At 38.4% G+C, this 16,237-nt stretch overlaps 1 protein-coding gene across 1 annotated transcript in view; it reads left to right on the top strand.

Annotated features, from left to right (window-relative positions):
- Positions 1-426: 426 nt before the first annotated feature.
- Positions 427-16,237, top strand: part of LOC26528861 (NPC intracellular cholesterol transporter 1 homolog 1b) — a 154,086-nt gene continuing 138,275 nt past the window's right edge. Inside the window, exon 1 of the mRNA XM_047009691.1 lies at positions 427-454. Within this exon, the coding sequence (XP_046865647.1) occupies positions 427-454 (28 nt within the window). The remainder of the gene's footprint in view (positions 455-16,237) is intronic.

Here is a 16,237-nt window from a genome sequence, read left to right on the forward strand (position 1 = left end):
TTGTCTCCAATCTATTTATTTCCTCCTTCCAGTCTGGGTCAGTTTCATTCCTTTCTACCCACTCGCCTAGCTGTTTCCTCATTTCCTCCACTGTGCCGGTCATCTCGATCCCAATTCTTTGGCCTGTCTGTAACAAATCCTCCTTCTTCATGTGGTAAATCCATCCTTTCCCCATTTTGATGTTTTCTTTACAATTTTCAAACTTTTGTTTTGTTAAAATTTCACCAGTATAGCACGTTGGGCGCTAGTTGTAACGATCCTTTTTTGTCCTTCGGGATATTTACGATATCTCTTGGGCTAGGCCCGGCACAACAAATTTATTTTGTGCCCCGGTGAAATTAAAACACGTTTGATTTCAGTTGTTAATGCTTAATTGTATGTTTATTCAAATCGTTGGTGGGCTCGGTTGGATATGACGGTTTCTCGATGGTAGTTCTGAGCTTGGGCAGCGTTGGTGAGTCACTTCGAATCCCTCGTCGACCCTTCTCGTCTTCCTCTTGCTCCTATAGCCGTTGCTGGTTACTGTCTCGATCCGTATAGTGTACTTGATTTGCGCTACACACCTCTGCACCCTTTTCGCTGAGTTCGTTGAGTATGCTTTTGCTTTAAAGCTCTGGGATGAATCCCGTAGCTGTTATCACGAAGCAGGATGTTCCTCAGAAATTGGTACTCGTCAGGATATATAGATCCTGGAATTCCGGCAGTAGGATATATCCTCGTGCCTTCCACTGACCTTGGGTACTCCTGGAGATTGCTTGGCTTCTCTCAAATTTACTCTAGCTTGGGTACGGTGTTTATTATCCTTATTTAAGGACTTGTTGCTATCAAGTGGAACTGTACAGGCTACTCGTAAGGCCTGTATAGTTCTTAGTTTTCTGCTGCTCCTTGTGTTTCCTTGCTAAGTTTCTTAAGGTTACTCGTAAGGCCTTAATTACTTGTTGCTTGATCACGTCTTGATGACTTGATGCCGCTGCTTGATGGGCGTTGCCTTTATATAGGCAATTCCCACGGCCTCAGGAATATCTTGGTGTAGTACCGCTATACAGCTGGTACATTTCCATCGGCCCTCTGCTTTCACCCACGCATCCACTTGTTGCTATGCGTGGTGAAAGTCCCGTAAATCCTTTGCGCATATGTCCACTTTCTTTGTGGCTGAGCGCCCATTTATTTCCTTGTCCTTGTCTAGCTCCCTTGTATCTACGTGCTTCCATCACTTTCACGCATTGGCGTCGCCGTTCTATTGGCCACTTCATATCCCGTTGACTCTCTCTGCTTTCTCTGCCAGCGCTGCCGTCGCCCGTCACTCCCTTTGATTCACTCGTCATACCCAATTTCACCCATATTTGCTCAATATTGATATTTACATACATATATACTAATTGTATTAACTAAAATTATCATTTGAACATAAATAGCCTGATTAATTTAATATATTGTATTATTTAAATCCCCATGCAAATACACTTTCATATGCATCTCGCATCCATCAGATAGAGGGCTTCCCCATGGCCTCATCCCTCCCCCTTCGGCTTGCATATTCCACTCACACCTCCATAAACCATCATTGCTTATCGCATCTTTGCTTTCCCCCCTACTCCCCGATTCACAAGCATAGCCCTCACTTGGTTTCGTTTCGGTACCAAGCGCCACCCGCACCCGTCTTTCGGGCTTGCTTGACCCTCACTTTTGTTTTCTCTCGCTCCCGAAATTCTTTTGGCGCTCGCATTCTAACTGCTTTCGCTCTCATGAGCGTGACGTAGGCATCGCGCGGCCCATTGGCCACCGGTATTCTCCCATGACGTCACTCACGCATAGTGTACGTGTGACGTGCGTGTATGTACGCTAATGCATGCATTTACATTTGCCTCTCCATGCTCTTAATTTATCTAATGAGGCCAATGCCCTATTTTTGCATGCAATTATGCCCTCAAGACCGGTTTCATTTACTCTTATACAGCCACTAATACTCATTATGTTTCCCACGCATCTTCCCGCTTGTACGAAATCGCCAGCGGTTGCGTGGGGTTCGATCGGCCATGTTCGACCGGCCTCTTTCATTGGCTCTTATACGACCGAACTTATCGTATTATGTCTCCCACGCATCTTCCCGCTTGTACGAAAATCGCCAGCGGTTGCGTGGGGTCCGATCGGACATGTTCGACCGGCCTCTTGCATCGGCTCTTATTCGACCGAACTTATCGCATTATGTCTCCCACGCATCTTCCCGCTTGTACGAAAATCGCCAGCGGTTGCGTGGGGTTCGATCGGCAATGTTCGGCTGGCCTTGTTTCTTTGATCATTTACATCCGATTTCACTCTTATACTTTAGTTTGTGTCTTGGCTGCGTTTGTATCTGGCTGTTTGTTGTATCTTATGTATTGTGGTTTTGTATCTTGTTTGTTGTAGCTTGTTTGTTGTGTGGGACATTATTCTTGTGTATATAATGTTCCTCACAACAGTGCAAAAGTACCGTTGATCTATGTTGATTTGTAATTCGTGGCTTATCATTTCAGCCAAACGGCATCCTAATACGGCGGCCATCGTTTCCAGGTTAGGAATAGTGAGATGTTTGATTCGAGAAACCCTAGCTTTAGATGTAATCAGTGACACATTAAATTGACATTTATCCTCCTTAACGTAACTGCATCTGATATAGGCAACTGAAGAATATGCTTTTGCACTTTAGTCATTAAATATATGCGTTTCAACCCAGTCGGCGTTGTTCAGATTAGAGCTATAACACCTTGGAATTTTAGTGCCCTCAATTGATATTAATCCCTTTATCCAATTTCGCCATTTGTATTTTAGATCTCCCTTGATTTGGTCATCCCAGCCGATTCCGTACTTCCATACATCTCGCATAAGGTTTTGTCCTTTAATTGTGAGTGGTGTCATGAGTCCCAAATCATATAGCGAATCAACTACTGACAATACACTCCTTTTTGTTGGTGTAACTTTGTAAGAAAGCAGATCATCTGTAACTTTATGGAGTAGGTAAAGAAGTCGCCTTTGAGTGTATTTTCGTGATTGCTTTAATGATGTTCATGACTTCGTACGCACTAGGTGTGGAATCAAGATAATCATCTACGTAATGATTTTCCAATATAGCTTTTACTGCGTCGGGTTGTTCCTCTTTAAATTTACTGGCATGGTAATTTTTAACAAATTTAGCTAGAAATGGTGAGCAAGTAGTTTCAAAGAACATTGCTTTCATTTGAATAATTGATGGCTCTCTTTTTTGGTCAAATAAATCTAAATTGATTCAACTTTCTAATTTTCAGGAGATAAAAATCTAAATTGATTCAACTTTCTAATTTTCAGGAGATCTAGTTTGTTGGCGTTAAAGTAAATTTAAAATCTTTTAATGCTTTATTAATTACTTGATCTTATATTCCGCTATTGTCAGACATTGTGGTCTATTTCAATTTGTCTCCTCCTAGGTTTCCAGTCAAGACATGCTTGTATGTTTGAGAATTTTTTCAAAACAACTTATTCTTCAGCTGAATATCGAGGAAATAAACTAGTAAAACCTCCGTAGTATCCATCCCAACTGGATGTGTACTTATGTTCTGTGCAAATGCTTGGAAGGAGTCGCACATTATTCCTCTGTATAAAAATGGCAAATAAACAATAATCCTTTAGAAAGTCTAAATAATATGAACGATTTGGGCGTACTTATGAACCATAAGTTAAATTGTAATTGTAAATTGTAAATTGTAAGACTTAAATCTGTTGAAAAGCAGTTCTTGCTATTTGCTCTTCGTGGGTTAAGTGAAGATTGTGATCGCAATGTCAAGTTGCTTTCGTATTCTAGTAGACCGCTTTTGTTTCACCTTTCTTCTTTAATTAAGCGTAAAATTATTTATGTTGTTATTTTTATGCACAAGCTTCTTAATGGTGAAACGGACTCGCCTGAGTTATCGGCTCAAGTTAATCTGTCGGTACAATGTAGACGAAGTATTATAGCTTTAGCTCTTACAAGGGGAACTTCAGGTATGCAAATCACCGATTTGGATGAATTTTGGATATGTTGTAGAACACCCCGTCATTTGAAGCTGTGTGAAATATTTCGACGCACTATTCTATATTTTCCTAATAAATCGGCTTTAAAGTTATAGCTTTGGTGACTTTTAAGTAAAACGCCGAGTGGTCTACAAACAGCTCGACGGTGTAAGGGGTAGAAGTCTTGCCTAAAATCGACGAAAATCTGGTTCAACCCCCGCCCGAAACTAGTTAGTTTTTAGGTTTTCATTTTTTTTGTTTAATAATTATTTTTGTCTAATAGCGTTATAGGTCTTTTAATGATTTGTAATTGGAAACAATTTTTATGTATGTTGAAATTATTGTAGATGCAAATTATTATTATTAACTATTATTAACTTGTACTTAACCAGTTTAAGTAAACATCCCCGACCCGGTGGAGGTGTTTTATTTGCACAAGATGCCAGCTATGTGGTCAGGTATTTAGTTGTAGATTATTGAAAAGAGCGTGGAGAAGTGACAGAAAAATGAGGAGAGATATGGTGAGAAAGGTTGTTAAAATAGATCAGTCTTTATAAAAAATTAGCTAGGAACTGAGACAAACGACTGAATGTCATTAAAGAGCACTTTGAGGCATTAAGGTGTAATTTATTAACGTGGCACCAATCACAGAACGCTTCGAGATCTGATTGCAAGTACTGTTGGAAATAACGATCATTATGGGAATAACAAATATTGACGTCATGCACAAACATGAGCACGCGTGAATGAGCCAAGGCCAAGGACAAATCATTTATAAATAGGGTAAATAACAGTGGAGGACACCTGAGGTAACTCGAATAGTTTAAGATATTGAGGAACGAAAAGACACCTTTTCGGTTCTGCCAATAAGATACGATTTTAACCAAGCCAATAGTTTCTGGGAAAAGCCCATAATGTTAAGTTTCGTACAGACCCGTGAATCAACAGAATGATCAACCGTATCAATAGCTTTACTAAAGCTAGTATAATTAACTTCAGTTTGACAATTTTTACGGAAGCCATGGTGTAAAAGGGTAGCCAATTCTAAAAGGTTAGTAAGCGACGAACGACCTTAGACGTAGTGGATCTGGATTTGTTGCCCTTTTTTTAAAGCAGAATAATAAAAGACTCCTTCCAAACATCAGGAAAGCTACAAGATTCACTCGATAAAACAGATAACCGAAACGAATGCTTAGATAGGGAAATCGAACACATTTTAAGGATGCAACTAGGAATATTATCAGGCACGGTTACGAAGGAAGACGTCATCGATAATAAGCTAGAGATAATACAGTCTTCAGTAATACTAGGAAAAAACATACACTTTAAATAGGGATAGGATGTGGGATGTGAAATAGTAGTAGAATATGTCGACTGAAAGAATTTACCAAACAGATCTGCAATATCTGAATCATTATTAGCTGTCTCGTCATTAAGTCTGAAGATGAAAGGTAGGAAATTAGAGCGTATTTTAGAATTAACAAAGTTGGAAAATTTTTTGGGGTTTTAATAGAATTCAGCCCTACAGCGCACGATATAATTATTGTAGCATTGGAGAGAAAATGAGATTTGGCTATACAACAATTTGCATAATCAAGTCGCGAACCAGATTTTTAAACCATTTAAAATATCTCGATTTAATGTTATGGAGATTAGACAGCCTACGTGTAAACCAGATCGGCGTTCTGGAGTTGGTAGAGACATTAGGAACGGATTTTTAATTAGAGAATTAAAAGCGGAGTAGAAAAAATTCAACGCACAAATCTATATCACAGCATTGAAATGGGAATAACAAATCAAAAGGGGAGATTAAAATTTGTCTTACGAAAACATATACAACGAGAAACTGAGATGTTATTAAATGAATTGTAAAAAATAATAGCTTCAATGGTAGGGTGATAAGGATCTTCAGGGTTCACAAGGTTCGGTGTTTGAGATACACAACTAACAGTGAATTCCGAGACAAAAACAAGATCAAAGATTCTTTAAGAGTTAAGTAAAGAATTCAAATGATACAGCGTACATTCCAATAGGCTATCAAGAAAAATATGTTGAGACGAAGGAATTAAGAAAGAGAGATTAGCATCAATTAACCAAGAAACAGTTAGCTAAATCCTAAGACTATAAGGAAATCACGATCTTTAAGACGACTAAAAATGGGTTGCAAATATTGCATGTATGTAGGTTATGATATCAGAAGCTGGAGGAATATATAAACAAAAAATATATAAGCTAAAGTTGGAACATGTAACTTCGACGCAAATAAACTCAACACCTAAGGACAGATCAATCGGCACAACACTTGATCAAGATGACAGCAATGAGTACTCCACCGCCACGACGACCAGATCAATCCTATAAGAAATAAGGTTATTAGAAAAAATTTCGTTATCCAAAACAGAGGAGTTTAGCCAAAACAGTTTCGAGAGCTTCGTGAGAAGTCAGTCAAATATTTCCAATGTAAGCTGCCATAGACGTCTCAGCAGAAGTATCTGGAGCAAGCCTAAAGATAAATAATTGTTTGCGATGAGGCACTACAGTTAGTGAAGGCGGAGGAGCATTGGAATCCACGAGTGATTGGGAGCCAGCACGATCCTGTAATTGATCAGAGTTCCCGTGAGGAATAGGTTGAGGGCTTGTAAAGGGTACTGCAATCTGAGATAAAAGCATAAGGAGAGACAAGAAGATGGTGTAAGCAAAAGTAAAATGGAAGAAGATGTAGTAGAAAGGGCTGGCGACTGCTTATGAGGCAATTCAAGGGTATGTTTCTTGGGCAACTTCTTAGAAGGTGGATCGAACTTGAATTGCGACAATAAATGTACGCTAGAGTCACACTTATTAAACAGGTTATTGGCCAATTTGTTTAAAGAAAGAAACTTAAAACGATGATCCCTGTACATACGGATTACATCTAGCTGCTGGCTGCCACAATATGGGCAAGTCCAGAACATAAAGCCAGCTCAGGCTTAGGCCATACGAGACACAGACAACCCAGAAAATTTGTCATAGTCACGACCGTTAAGGCCAGCACATTTTAAGTGAATAAGTTTATCGCAGAGCCAACAAGATATTGCTCTATACTGATCATCAAAACGATCAGAATGCTTGCAAGTAGGTAGAAAACAAGCCATTGAAAAGCAATAAGAAACACAGGGCAATATTAAAATATATACAAAATTTAAATACACAGCACTAAGATAATTATCGATAAAAAAACAAATAATTACAAATAAAACAAAGAGCAGGCTACAGTGTACAGCACACGAAAGAGTGCAAGAACAGTTATAAGCCAATCTTCAAGAGGCGGCGTTACAAATTGATTACGCGGGAGAGGATCTGAGTACAAGCACAAAGAAGAGAGAACAACAAAAAGAAAAAAAAAACACTAGCACTGATGGTATGATCGGGGCGATGAGAGGAGCGACTGCAGAAGCAACTACGTAGGTATTCTTATGGACCATCAATTATTTTTTAATCCTCATATTTCTGCTATAGCTAGTAAAGCTATGAATGTTTCTTGGGTTTGTGAAACGATAGTCAAAAGAGTTCGACGATCCGTACACAGCCAAAATTCTGTATATGTACTGTGAGGAACATTATATACACAAGAATAATGTCCCACACAACAAACAAGCTACAACAAACAAGATACAAAGCCACAAAACATAAGATACAAACAGCCAGATACAAACGCAGCCAAGACACAAACTAAAGTATAAGAGTGAAATCGGATGTAAATGATCAAATAAACAAGGCCAGCCGAACATTGCCGATCGAACCCCACGCAACCGCTGGCGATTTTCGTACAAGCGGGAAGATGCGTGGGAGACAAAATGCGATAAGTTCGGTCGTATAAGAGCCAATGCAAGAGGCCGGTCGAACATGGCCGATCGGACCCCACGCAACCGCTGGCGATTTCGTACAAACGGGAAGATGCGTGGGAAACATAATACGATAAGTTCGGTCGTATAAGAGCTAATGGAAGAGGCCGGTCGAACATGGCCGATCGAACCCCACGCAACCGCTGGCGATTTCGTATCGGTTTGTGGATTGGATAGGGGAATATGCGAACCGAAGGGGGGGGGGGATGAACAATGGGGAAGCCCGCTATCTAACAGATACGATATGCGTATGGAAGGGCATTGTATGGGAAATTAAACGATTTCGTATGTTAATTTAATCAATATGATTATCGTTAAACAATAGCTTAAGTTAATATAATTGTCATATATATGTATGTAAATATAATAAGGAGAGAATATGTGCGAAATTGGGTATGACAAGTGGATCAAAGGGAGCGACGGGCAAAGGCAGCGATGAAAGCAGAGAAAGTCAACGGGATACGATGGGCGGCCAATAGAAAGGCGACGCCAGCATAAGAAAGTGATGCAAGTCAATATGTACAAACGAGAAAGACAGGGACAAGGAATAAATGGGCGCGCAGCCACAGAGAAAGTGGACACATGCGCCAAGGATTTGCGGGACTTTCACCACGCATAGCAACAAGTGAATGCGTGGGTGAAAGCAGAGGGCCGATGGAAATGTACCAGCTGTATAGCGGTACCACACCAATGTGTTCCTGAGGCCATGGGAACTGCCTACATAAAGGCAACGTCTGTCAACCAAAGGCATCAAGTCATCAAGTCGTGATCAAGTAACAAGTAATTAAGGCCTTACGAGTAACCTTAAGAACTTATCAAGGAAACAGAAGGAGCAAAGGAAAACCAAGGAACTATACAGGCCTTACGAGTAACCTGTACAGTTCATTTCGACAGCAACAAATCCTTAAATAAGGATAGTAAACACCGTACCCAAGCTAGAGTGAGTTGGAGAGAAGCCAAGCATTTCCAGGAGTATCCAAAGTCAGTGGTAGGCACGAGGATATATCCTACTGCCGGAAATTCCAGGATCTATATATCCTGACGATTACCAATTGCTGAGGAACATCCTGCTTCGTGATAGTAGCTACGGGATTTATCCCAGAACCAAAAAGCGAAAGCCATCTCAACAAGCATAGCGAAAGGGGTGCAGAGGTGTGGAGCACCAACCAAGCACACGATACAGGCCGAGACAACGACCCGCAACGGTTGCAGGAGCAAAAGGAAGGCAAGAAGGGACGACGAGGGATTCGAAGTGATTCGACAACGCTGTCCAAGTCCAGACCTACCGCAGAGAAACTTGTCATAGCCAATCAAGCCCATAAACGATCGCAAATAAACGTATTATAAAAACCAAATCAATAAACAAAGCTGTTCTGATTTCACCGGGGCACAAAATAAATTTTGTTGTGCCGAACCTAGCCCAAGAGATATTATAAATATCCCGAAGGACGAGAAAGGATCGTTACAGTACTTCATTAATCCGTCCTGTCTTAGAGTACGGATCTTGCATATGGTCACCTCAAAATGAAACGCACCAAAGTAAAATTGAATCTGTTCAAAAATAATTTCTTCTTTTTGCTCTTCGCGGTGTAAATTGTGATCACAATGTCAATTTTCCATCATACTCCAGTAGGCTTCTTTTAATCAATCTTCATTCTTTAATTAATCGTAGAGTAATGCTTGGTGCTATTTTTATTCAGAAACTTTTAATAGGTGAAATAGACTCTCCTGAGCTATTGAACCAGTTAAACCTATCTGTACGCCGTTGTAACCAGAAATTGTATTCCTCTATCCTTAAAACATTGTATTTCTAACTATTCTTTGCATGAACCTTTTCGAGTACTATGCTCTGACTACAATCTTTTTTATCCCGTAATCAGATCAGAAGTCTCTCTATTCTGAAAACCTCTATTTTAGCACATTTAGCTCGTAATTAGTTGTAGTTAATCATATTTTCATTGATTATCCGTTTTATTTGTATTTGTCCACGCGATCCATCGGGATCGATACGGCTGCGCCCCACGGTCGTTCGGACTGGAGTTGGACAGCTCTCTGCTTGGGCTCGCGCGCTAAAGAAGGATCATTAATGGAATAACGAAATCTTGACGTCATCCGCAAACATGAGCACACGTGAATGAAATGATAATTAGGAACAAAAAGACATCTTTCGGGTTCTGCAGACAAGAAACGATTTTAAACAAGCCAATAGTTTTGTGGAAAAGCCCTGATCAATAACATCGATGCCTTACTATTATGACGTAAAATGATATTTTAGCCATGGTAGTAAGTGACGAAAGACCTTTCATGAAGCCATGCTGACAAATGGAAATAGTGGATCTAAATGCGTGTAGAAGGGATGACGTAATAATTTTCTCAAAAACTTATGTATTGCGGATAGTTTGGCGATGCCACGGTAGATAAAAATATCCACTTTGTTGCCGCGAAATGAAGGAAAACTTCAACTATCACTTGATATATTTATTTTTTAATTGCAATCTATCCTACATGGACAATAAGCAAATATAGATTTCAACCTTCAACGCACAGAAATACTTGAAACATATGTCCATATGGACCATACGTTAAATTTTAACACCCATATTTCCACCACGGTCTAAAGGGCCATGAGTGTTCTGGGTTTCATCAAAAGAATTTGATGACCCCTATACAACTAAAGTTCTTTTTACTTCGCTTGTCCGTCCTATTTTAGAGTATGGTCACCTCAATATGAGTCGCACCAGATTAGACTTGAATCCGTTCAAAAGCAGTTCTTGCTATGCGCTCTTCGTGGCTTAAGCTGTGATCGCAATGTCAATTTGCCTTCGTATTCTAGTAGACTTCCTAATTGGTAATATTGACTAGCCTGAGTTATTAGCTCAGGTAAGTCTGTCGGTATCATGTAGACGGAGTAGACATCCTTTGATACCTTTATCCCTTAGTCGTTGTTCTTCTAACTATGCCATGCATGAACCTTTTAGGTTCCTTTGCTCTGATTACAACCTTCTATTCCCTGTAATCGGCTCAGAGTCTTCTATTACTATACTTAAAACTTCTATCCTTTCCTATTTAGTTCATAGATATCTATTGTATTATTTGTTTGTCTGTTTTGTGTATTTGTCCACGCAATAACAGGCTTTGTCCTGGTATCGTAGGGGCCACTTGAACGTACTGCGCATTATATCGTCAACGTCCGTTAAATTAAAAAAATATAGTGGGCATTCAAGTAGGCTATCATGTAGGGGTGTCACAGAAATCTCTAGAGATTTTAAGGCAGTTTGTTTTTGAAATCTACTAAATTAAATATTAGTGTCACAGAAATCAAAGTCATTTCATTTTTGGAACTATTTTGGGACTTACTGGTAACGATTGGCACATTAGCAGAAACGATTGCCAATAGCAGTTATTTCGATAGTTGCTGAAGACAAAGGGTTGCGAAATACAAAAATTTGTTTTTGATCTTATTGTTTTATTCGTTTTTGCAAATGGAAAAGCTTGTTCTAGAAAAACAAAAAAAAATTTTGTGAAATTGGTGAACGAATTTTCATTATATTACAAACTCATAAATTTTAAAATATTCCCGCGCAATATAGTCGTTGAGTTGGCAACGATATTGTTTACATTTGAAATTAAATTGACAAAAGTTTAATCCTTCTGTAGAGCGAACCGAACTAACGTTATATTATATATCTACTTATGCTATTTTATGTGTATATGAAAAAAAATTGAGCGGTGGCACGAAACATGTTGTCATATTTGTAACCTTTATATCACAGCGACGATAAATCGACCGATAACTAAAAGATGGTGGAGATAAGTTGCAGCAGAGTACCTTTAATTATAAAATTCAATTTCTATTAGGATCACTATTGAACTTACAAGAAAATTTATTATTATTATTATTTAGCTGTGAAGCCTTAATCTGCACTTTAACCCGTGTGTCAGAACTGGTCAGTATATTCTCGTATATTTTGGAATTTCGAATTTTATTTCTTAAATTGAATTTAATTTCTTTCTAAGCATAGTCGCCACTAATGCGGGTGACTCCCATGATTATATTCTTTGTTGGTTGTAAGACAATGCGGTTCACGTTAAGTGTGCAGGTTACACAGGCAGAATCAAGAAGTCTATTCCTTAAGGCGGTGGCTCAAAATATGGATGTGCTTGCCGGGAGGTCGAGAATGAGATGCGGTCATTCATGAGGCGGAATGGAGATAGCTTTGACACTTTGAGGACTGGTGTAACAAACTCCAAGCGGAGTTTACTGCGGTGGAGACTCAGTTTAGAAGCTTATCGCTTATGATAGAGTCTCCAAAACGGAAAAGTACAAGTCCTTGGGGTGCTGCGGCTGACATATATTAGTTCCTAGGATGGACCCAGTTGTCAAATCTGATGACGTAATGACTCAGTTTAGAAGCTTATCGCTTATGATAGAGTCTTTAAATCGTAAAAGGACCAGCTGCCATATATTTGTTCCTAGGATAGACCCTGTTGTCAAATCTGATGATGTAATGGGCTAAGTACGACCACCGAATATTGCGGTAAAGAAATTGAAATTTTCTTATTCTCGGGACATTTTGTTCTTTTAAATTAGTGTTTCTGCCAATATCTTCGACATTATATATCGAAAAGATATCGTCAACCTGACGTTGCTGATGCATCTGTTTTTTCAACAAATTTTTATATTCAGACGTGATCGAATTTTTCGCGTAGGCGATTGCGTTGATGCTGCTTTATCGTCTGAAATAATTCAATTTTCTAAAACCAGAAGTGAGTTTATCGGTGTTAAAGTAAATTTAATTCCTTTAATGCTTTTATTACTTGTTCCTATCTTCCACCATTGTCAGACATTGTGGTCTATTCAAATCATATAGAGGCAATTCAGATTGTCTCATTTTAGGTGATTTTAAATTAAATTAAATTACTGTGGCACTGGGGTATTGTATTACGAATAAACACAGTCCCGGTTATAGTTTTATATTAGTTTTATTTAATGTTAAGATAAGTATTGATTTTTAGTTAATAGTAGATATAATTATAATTAATTGTTTAATGTCTTTCGCGTTTTCGTCGTGTGTACGTCTTACACTTTGGCTTTTCGTCTTAAAACCTCGTCTTTAACTTCGTCTTTAACTTCGTCTTCTTAATGCGTCTCTGTCTGACCGGCTTGCCAGATTGTCTTCCGCTTTTTCGAGTCAGCTGACTCAACTAGGGCTGGCTGAATAGGATTGCCAGACCATTCCCACATTACCTGTTTAAGCATAACTCTACCATGTTGCTGACCTCTATGTCTTACGACTCTATTGATGGCATTCTAGGCGTATCCTTATCCTAAGTCAATCCTGTCTTAAATTCTAATGGAAAATCGTTAGATCTTATATTTGTATTGGATTCTTCTCATTGTGATGTTCCTAGTATCGAACCATATGTTCTTCCTGAAGACAAATTAGAGTTACCTCTAATTAGGTGCTTTCGTAAGTCCGACTTTACCAGCCGTAATGAAAACAATATTACTACCGATTGGTCTTACTTGTACATTTGTAGAGTTATGAACTCGGCTGTTCGTTTTTTCTATGATACTCTGAATTCACTCTTTGATATTTGTGTGCCTCTTGGTAGGCAGGAGCGGTTTAACAAACCTCCCTAGTTCTCTCGAGAGTTATCCAATTTGAAAAATGTGAAGACTCGATATTATAAGAAGTTTCAAAAAACACGTCGTTCATCAGATTACGCTCTGTATACAGTCGTTCGTTCCAAATTCGTGATGCTTAATACACAATGCTATAAGAATTATCTTCAGCGCTGTAAGCTTCAGTTTTTCTCTGACCCTAAACAATTTTATAATGTCGTCAATTCTAAGCGTAGGATCGATATCTGTGTACCCATTTTTTGTTCTTTCCCATAAAAAAAAGTAACACTGATCAGGCCATTGCCGATATGTTTGCGAGTTTTCTCAAATCAACTTTTTAGTCAACGGAATATCGAGTAAATGCGTATCCTTAACATTTAAAATGAAGTAAGTAAGTCGTCTCGCCGACTTGGGTATACCATACACCAGGTAAAACAAATATTACAAATTTATAATAACAAATCCATTTACGTATTTTTAAAAAATTCTGTTCACATGCTTTTTATAAGCATATCTCACTACCTCGTTCACCCAAGCATATGAACACACTAGCGTCGCCACCAGCCAACGGCCAACTCCTGCCTTATGCAAAAACGTTTATATGCATAACTTGGCTATTTTTAGTCCGATTTGGATCAAATTTTGGTATTTTGGATATTAGATATGGATATGGATATTAGTATCAAATTTAAGTGTGCTAAATTTAATTGCACACGGTAGAACGTTACGGGAGATAATCGAGTTTTCCCAAATTGCGGGGGCGGAAAGGGGCGTAGCAAAATCTTTACACATACAAAATGTGGGTATTTCCTAAGCAAATATAGAAAAATTTAAAATAAACTCGATACTGTACATACTAAACGAGACTACATAAAAAATTTGGTGGCTCTTGCTCTTATAAGTCTCCGAGATCTAGGTGTTCATACGGACGAACGGACATGGCTAGATCGTCTTAGATGCTGATGAAGAATATATATAATTTATTAATTCTATATTTAGTTTAACTAAATCTTTTAACGTACTATTGTATGTATAATATATAGAGTCAATTTATTTGAAACACTTCCACAAGGATGCTTGTAATACACACACTTATAGACATATGTATATGTGTGTATACATGTACATAGGCATACTCGTACAGTTATTGTGGGAATGGTCTGGCAATCCTATTCAGCCAGCCCTAGTTGAGTCAGCTGACTCGAAAAAGCGGAAGACAATCTGGCAAGCCGGTCAGACAGAGACGCATTAAGAAGACGAAGTTAAAGACGAAGTTAAAGACGAGGTTTTAAGACGAAAAGCCAAAGTGTAAGACGTACACACGACGAAAACGCGAAAGACATTAAACAATTAATTATAATTATATCTACTATTAACTAAAAATCAATACTTATCTTAACATTAAATAAAACTAATATAAAACTATAACCGGGATTGTGTTTATTCATAATACAATACCCCAGTCCCACATTATGTATATGTATTATGGCTATTTACCGACTTTAATATAATCGATCTTACTCTGAGCGAGAGATTATTTTCCCATTTTGTTTCAGTTTTTACTTAGGCGTTGTTAATTAATCTTTTTTTTTTGTCGCGTTTAATTTATTAGTTGAATCTTCTCTTAACTTGGAGCCTAAGTATTGAATCCAAATCCACCAGATCAATGTAAACGGCCCCTATCACTGTTTTTATTCGGTTGGAATGTTTTTTTTTTAAACGAGTTCTGTTATTAATGAGCTTCCAGTGTTCCAAAATACTTAAGATGCTGAGTGCCTTTCAGATTTTACGCTAAGTTAATTTAGGTGATTTCGAATTTTCTTGTTCCGTATGTACCACGTAGCCCCAGTGATCGTTATCAGGATCTTTGATTGCGCCATTTGCATGGCTTTGAGAGAAGGAAGCGAGCATTAATTAGCCAATGTAAGCTGCTCGCGTTTAGTTTTAGCTGCTGTCGCAGAAAATATATAATTTTATCGTTCGAATGAGCAGGCTCGAGGTCATTTTCGGGAAAAGAAGAATTGAGCAGTTAATCTGTATAGCGCTATTTCAAGAATTACCAAGTTAGCAACGTCTGCTGATGAGAGAACTTGGTAGTTCTTGAAATAGCTGTATACAGATAACCCGTTTTTTTTCCCGAACATCGAGCCTGCCGATTCGAACGATTGAAATAAATACTCTGCTGATGAGAGAACTTGGTAGTTTGCGCTATACAGACAACCTGCTCATTTTTTGATTTCACGAAAATGACCTCAAGCCTGCTCTTTCGAATGATTAAAATAAATACGTCGCTAAAATAAATGTCATATAACACTTTATTAGTATTTAAGCTAAGTCACTGAAAAATACTATTTTTGTTCTGGAATCTACTGTATAAGTCAATGTATCAAATTTGGCACAGTAAACAACAGATATATTAAACTAACTAATGTTTAATTCGAAACCAATCGCGTTGAAAGTAACGAAGTTATTGACAAAAGTCACTGTTTTCAACCGATCGTTCCTATGGGAGCTATATGATATAGTCACCCGTTTGATCAAATTTGACATAGTCGTTTATATGTGTAACTCACCAATATTAAATTTCACGACAAAAAATCAGAAAATAACGAAGTTATTGAGAAAAGTCACTGTTTGTGACTTTGCCGTTTGTATAGGAGCTATATGATATAGTGGTCCGATCCGGCCGAGATATACAACCCCTGCAGTATATACAAGCCTACATGCA

This window comes from Drosophila willistoni, assembly GCF_018902025.1.
Source record: "Drosophila willistoni isolate 14030-0811.24 chromosome 2L unlocalized genomic scaffold, UCI_dwil_1.1 Seg168, whole genome shotgun sequence".
NCBI classification, from domain to species: Eukaryota; Metazoa; Arthropoda; class Insecta; order Diptera; family Drosophilidae; genus Drosophila; species Drosophila willistoni.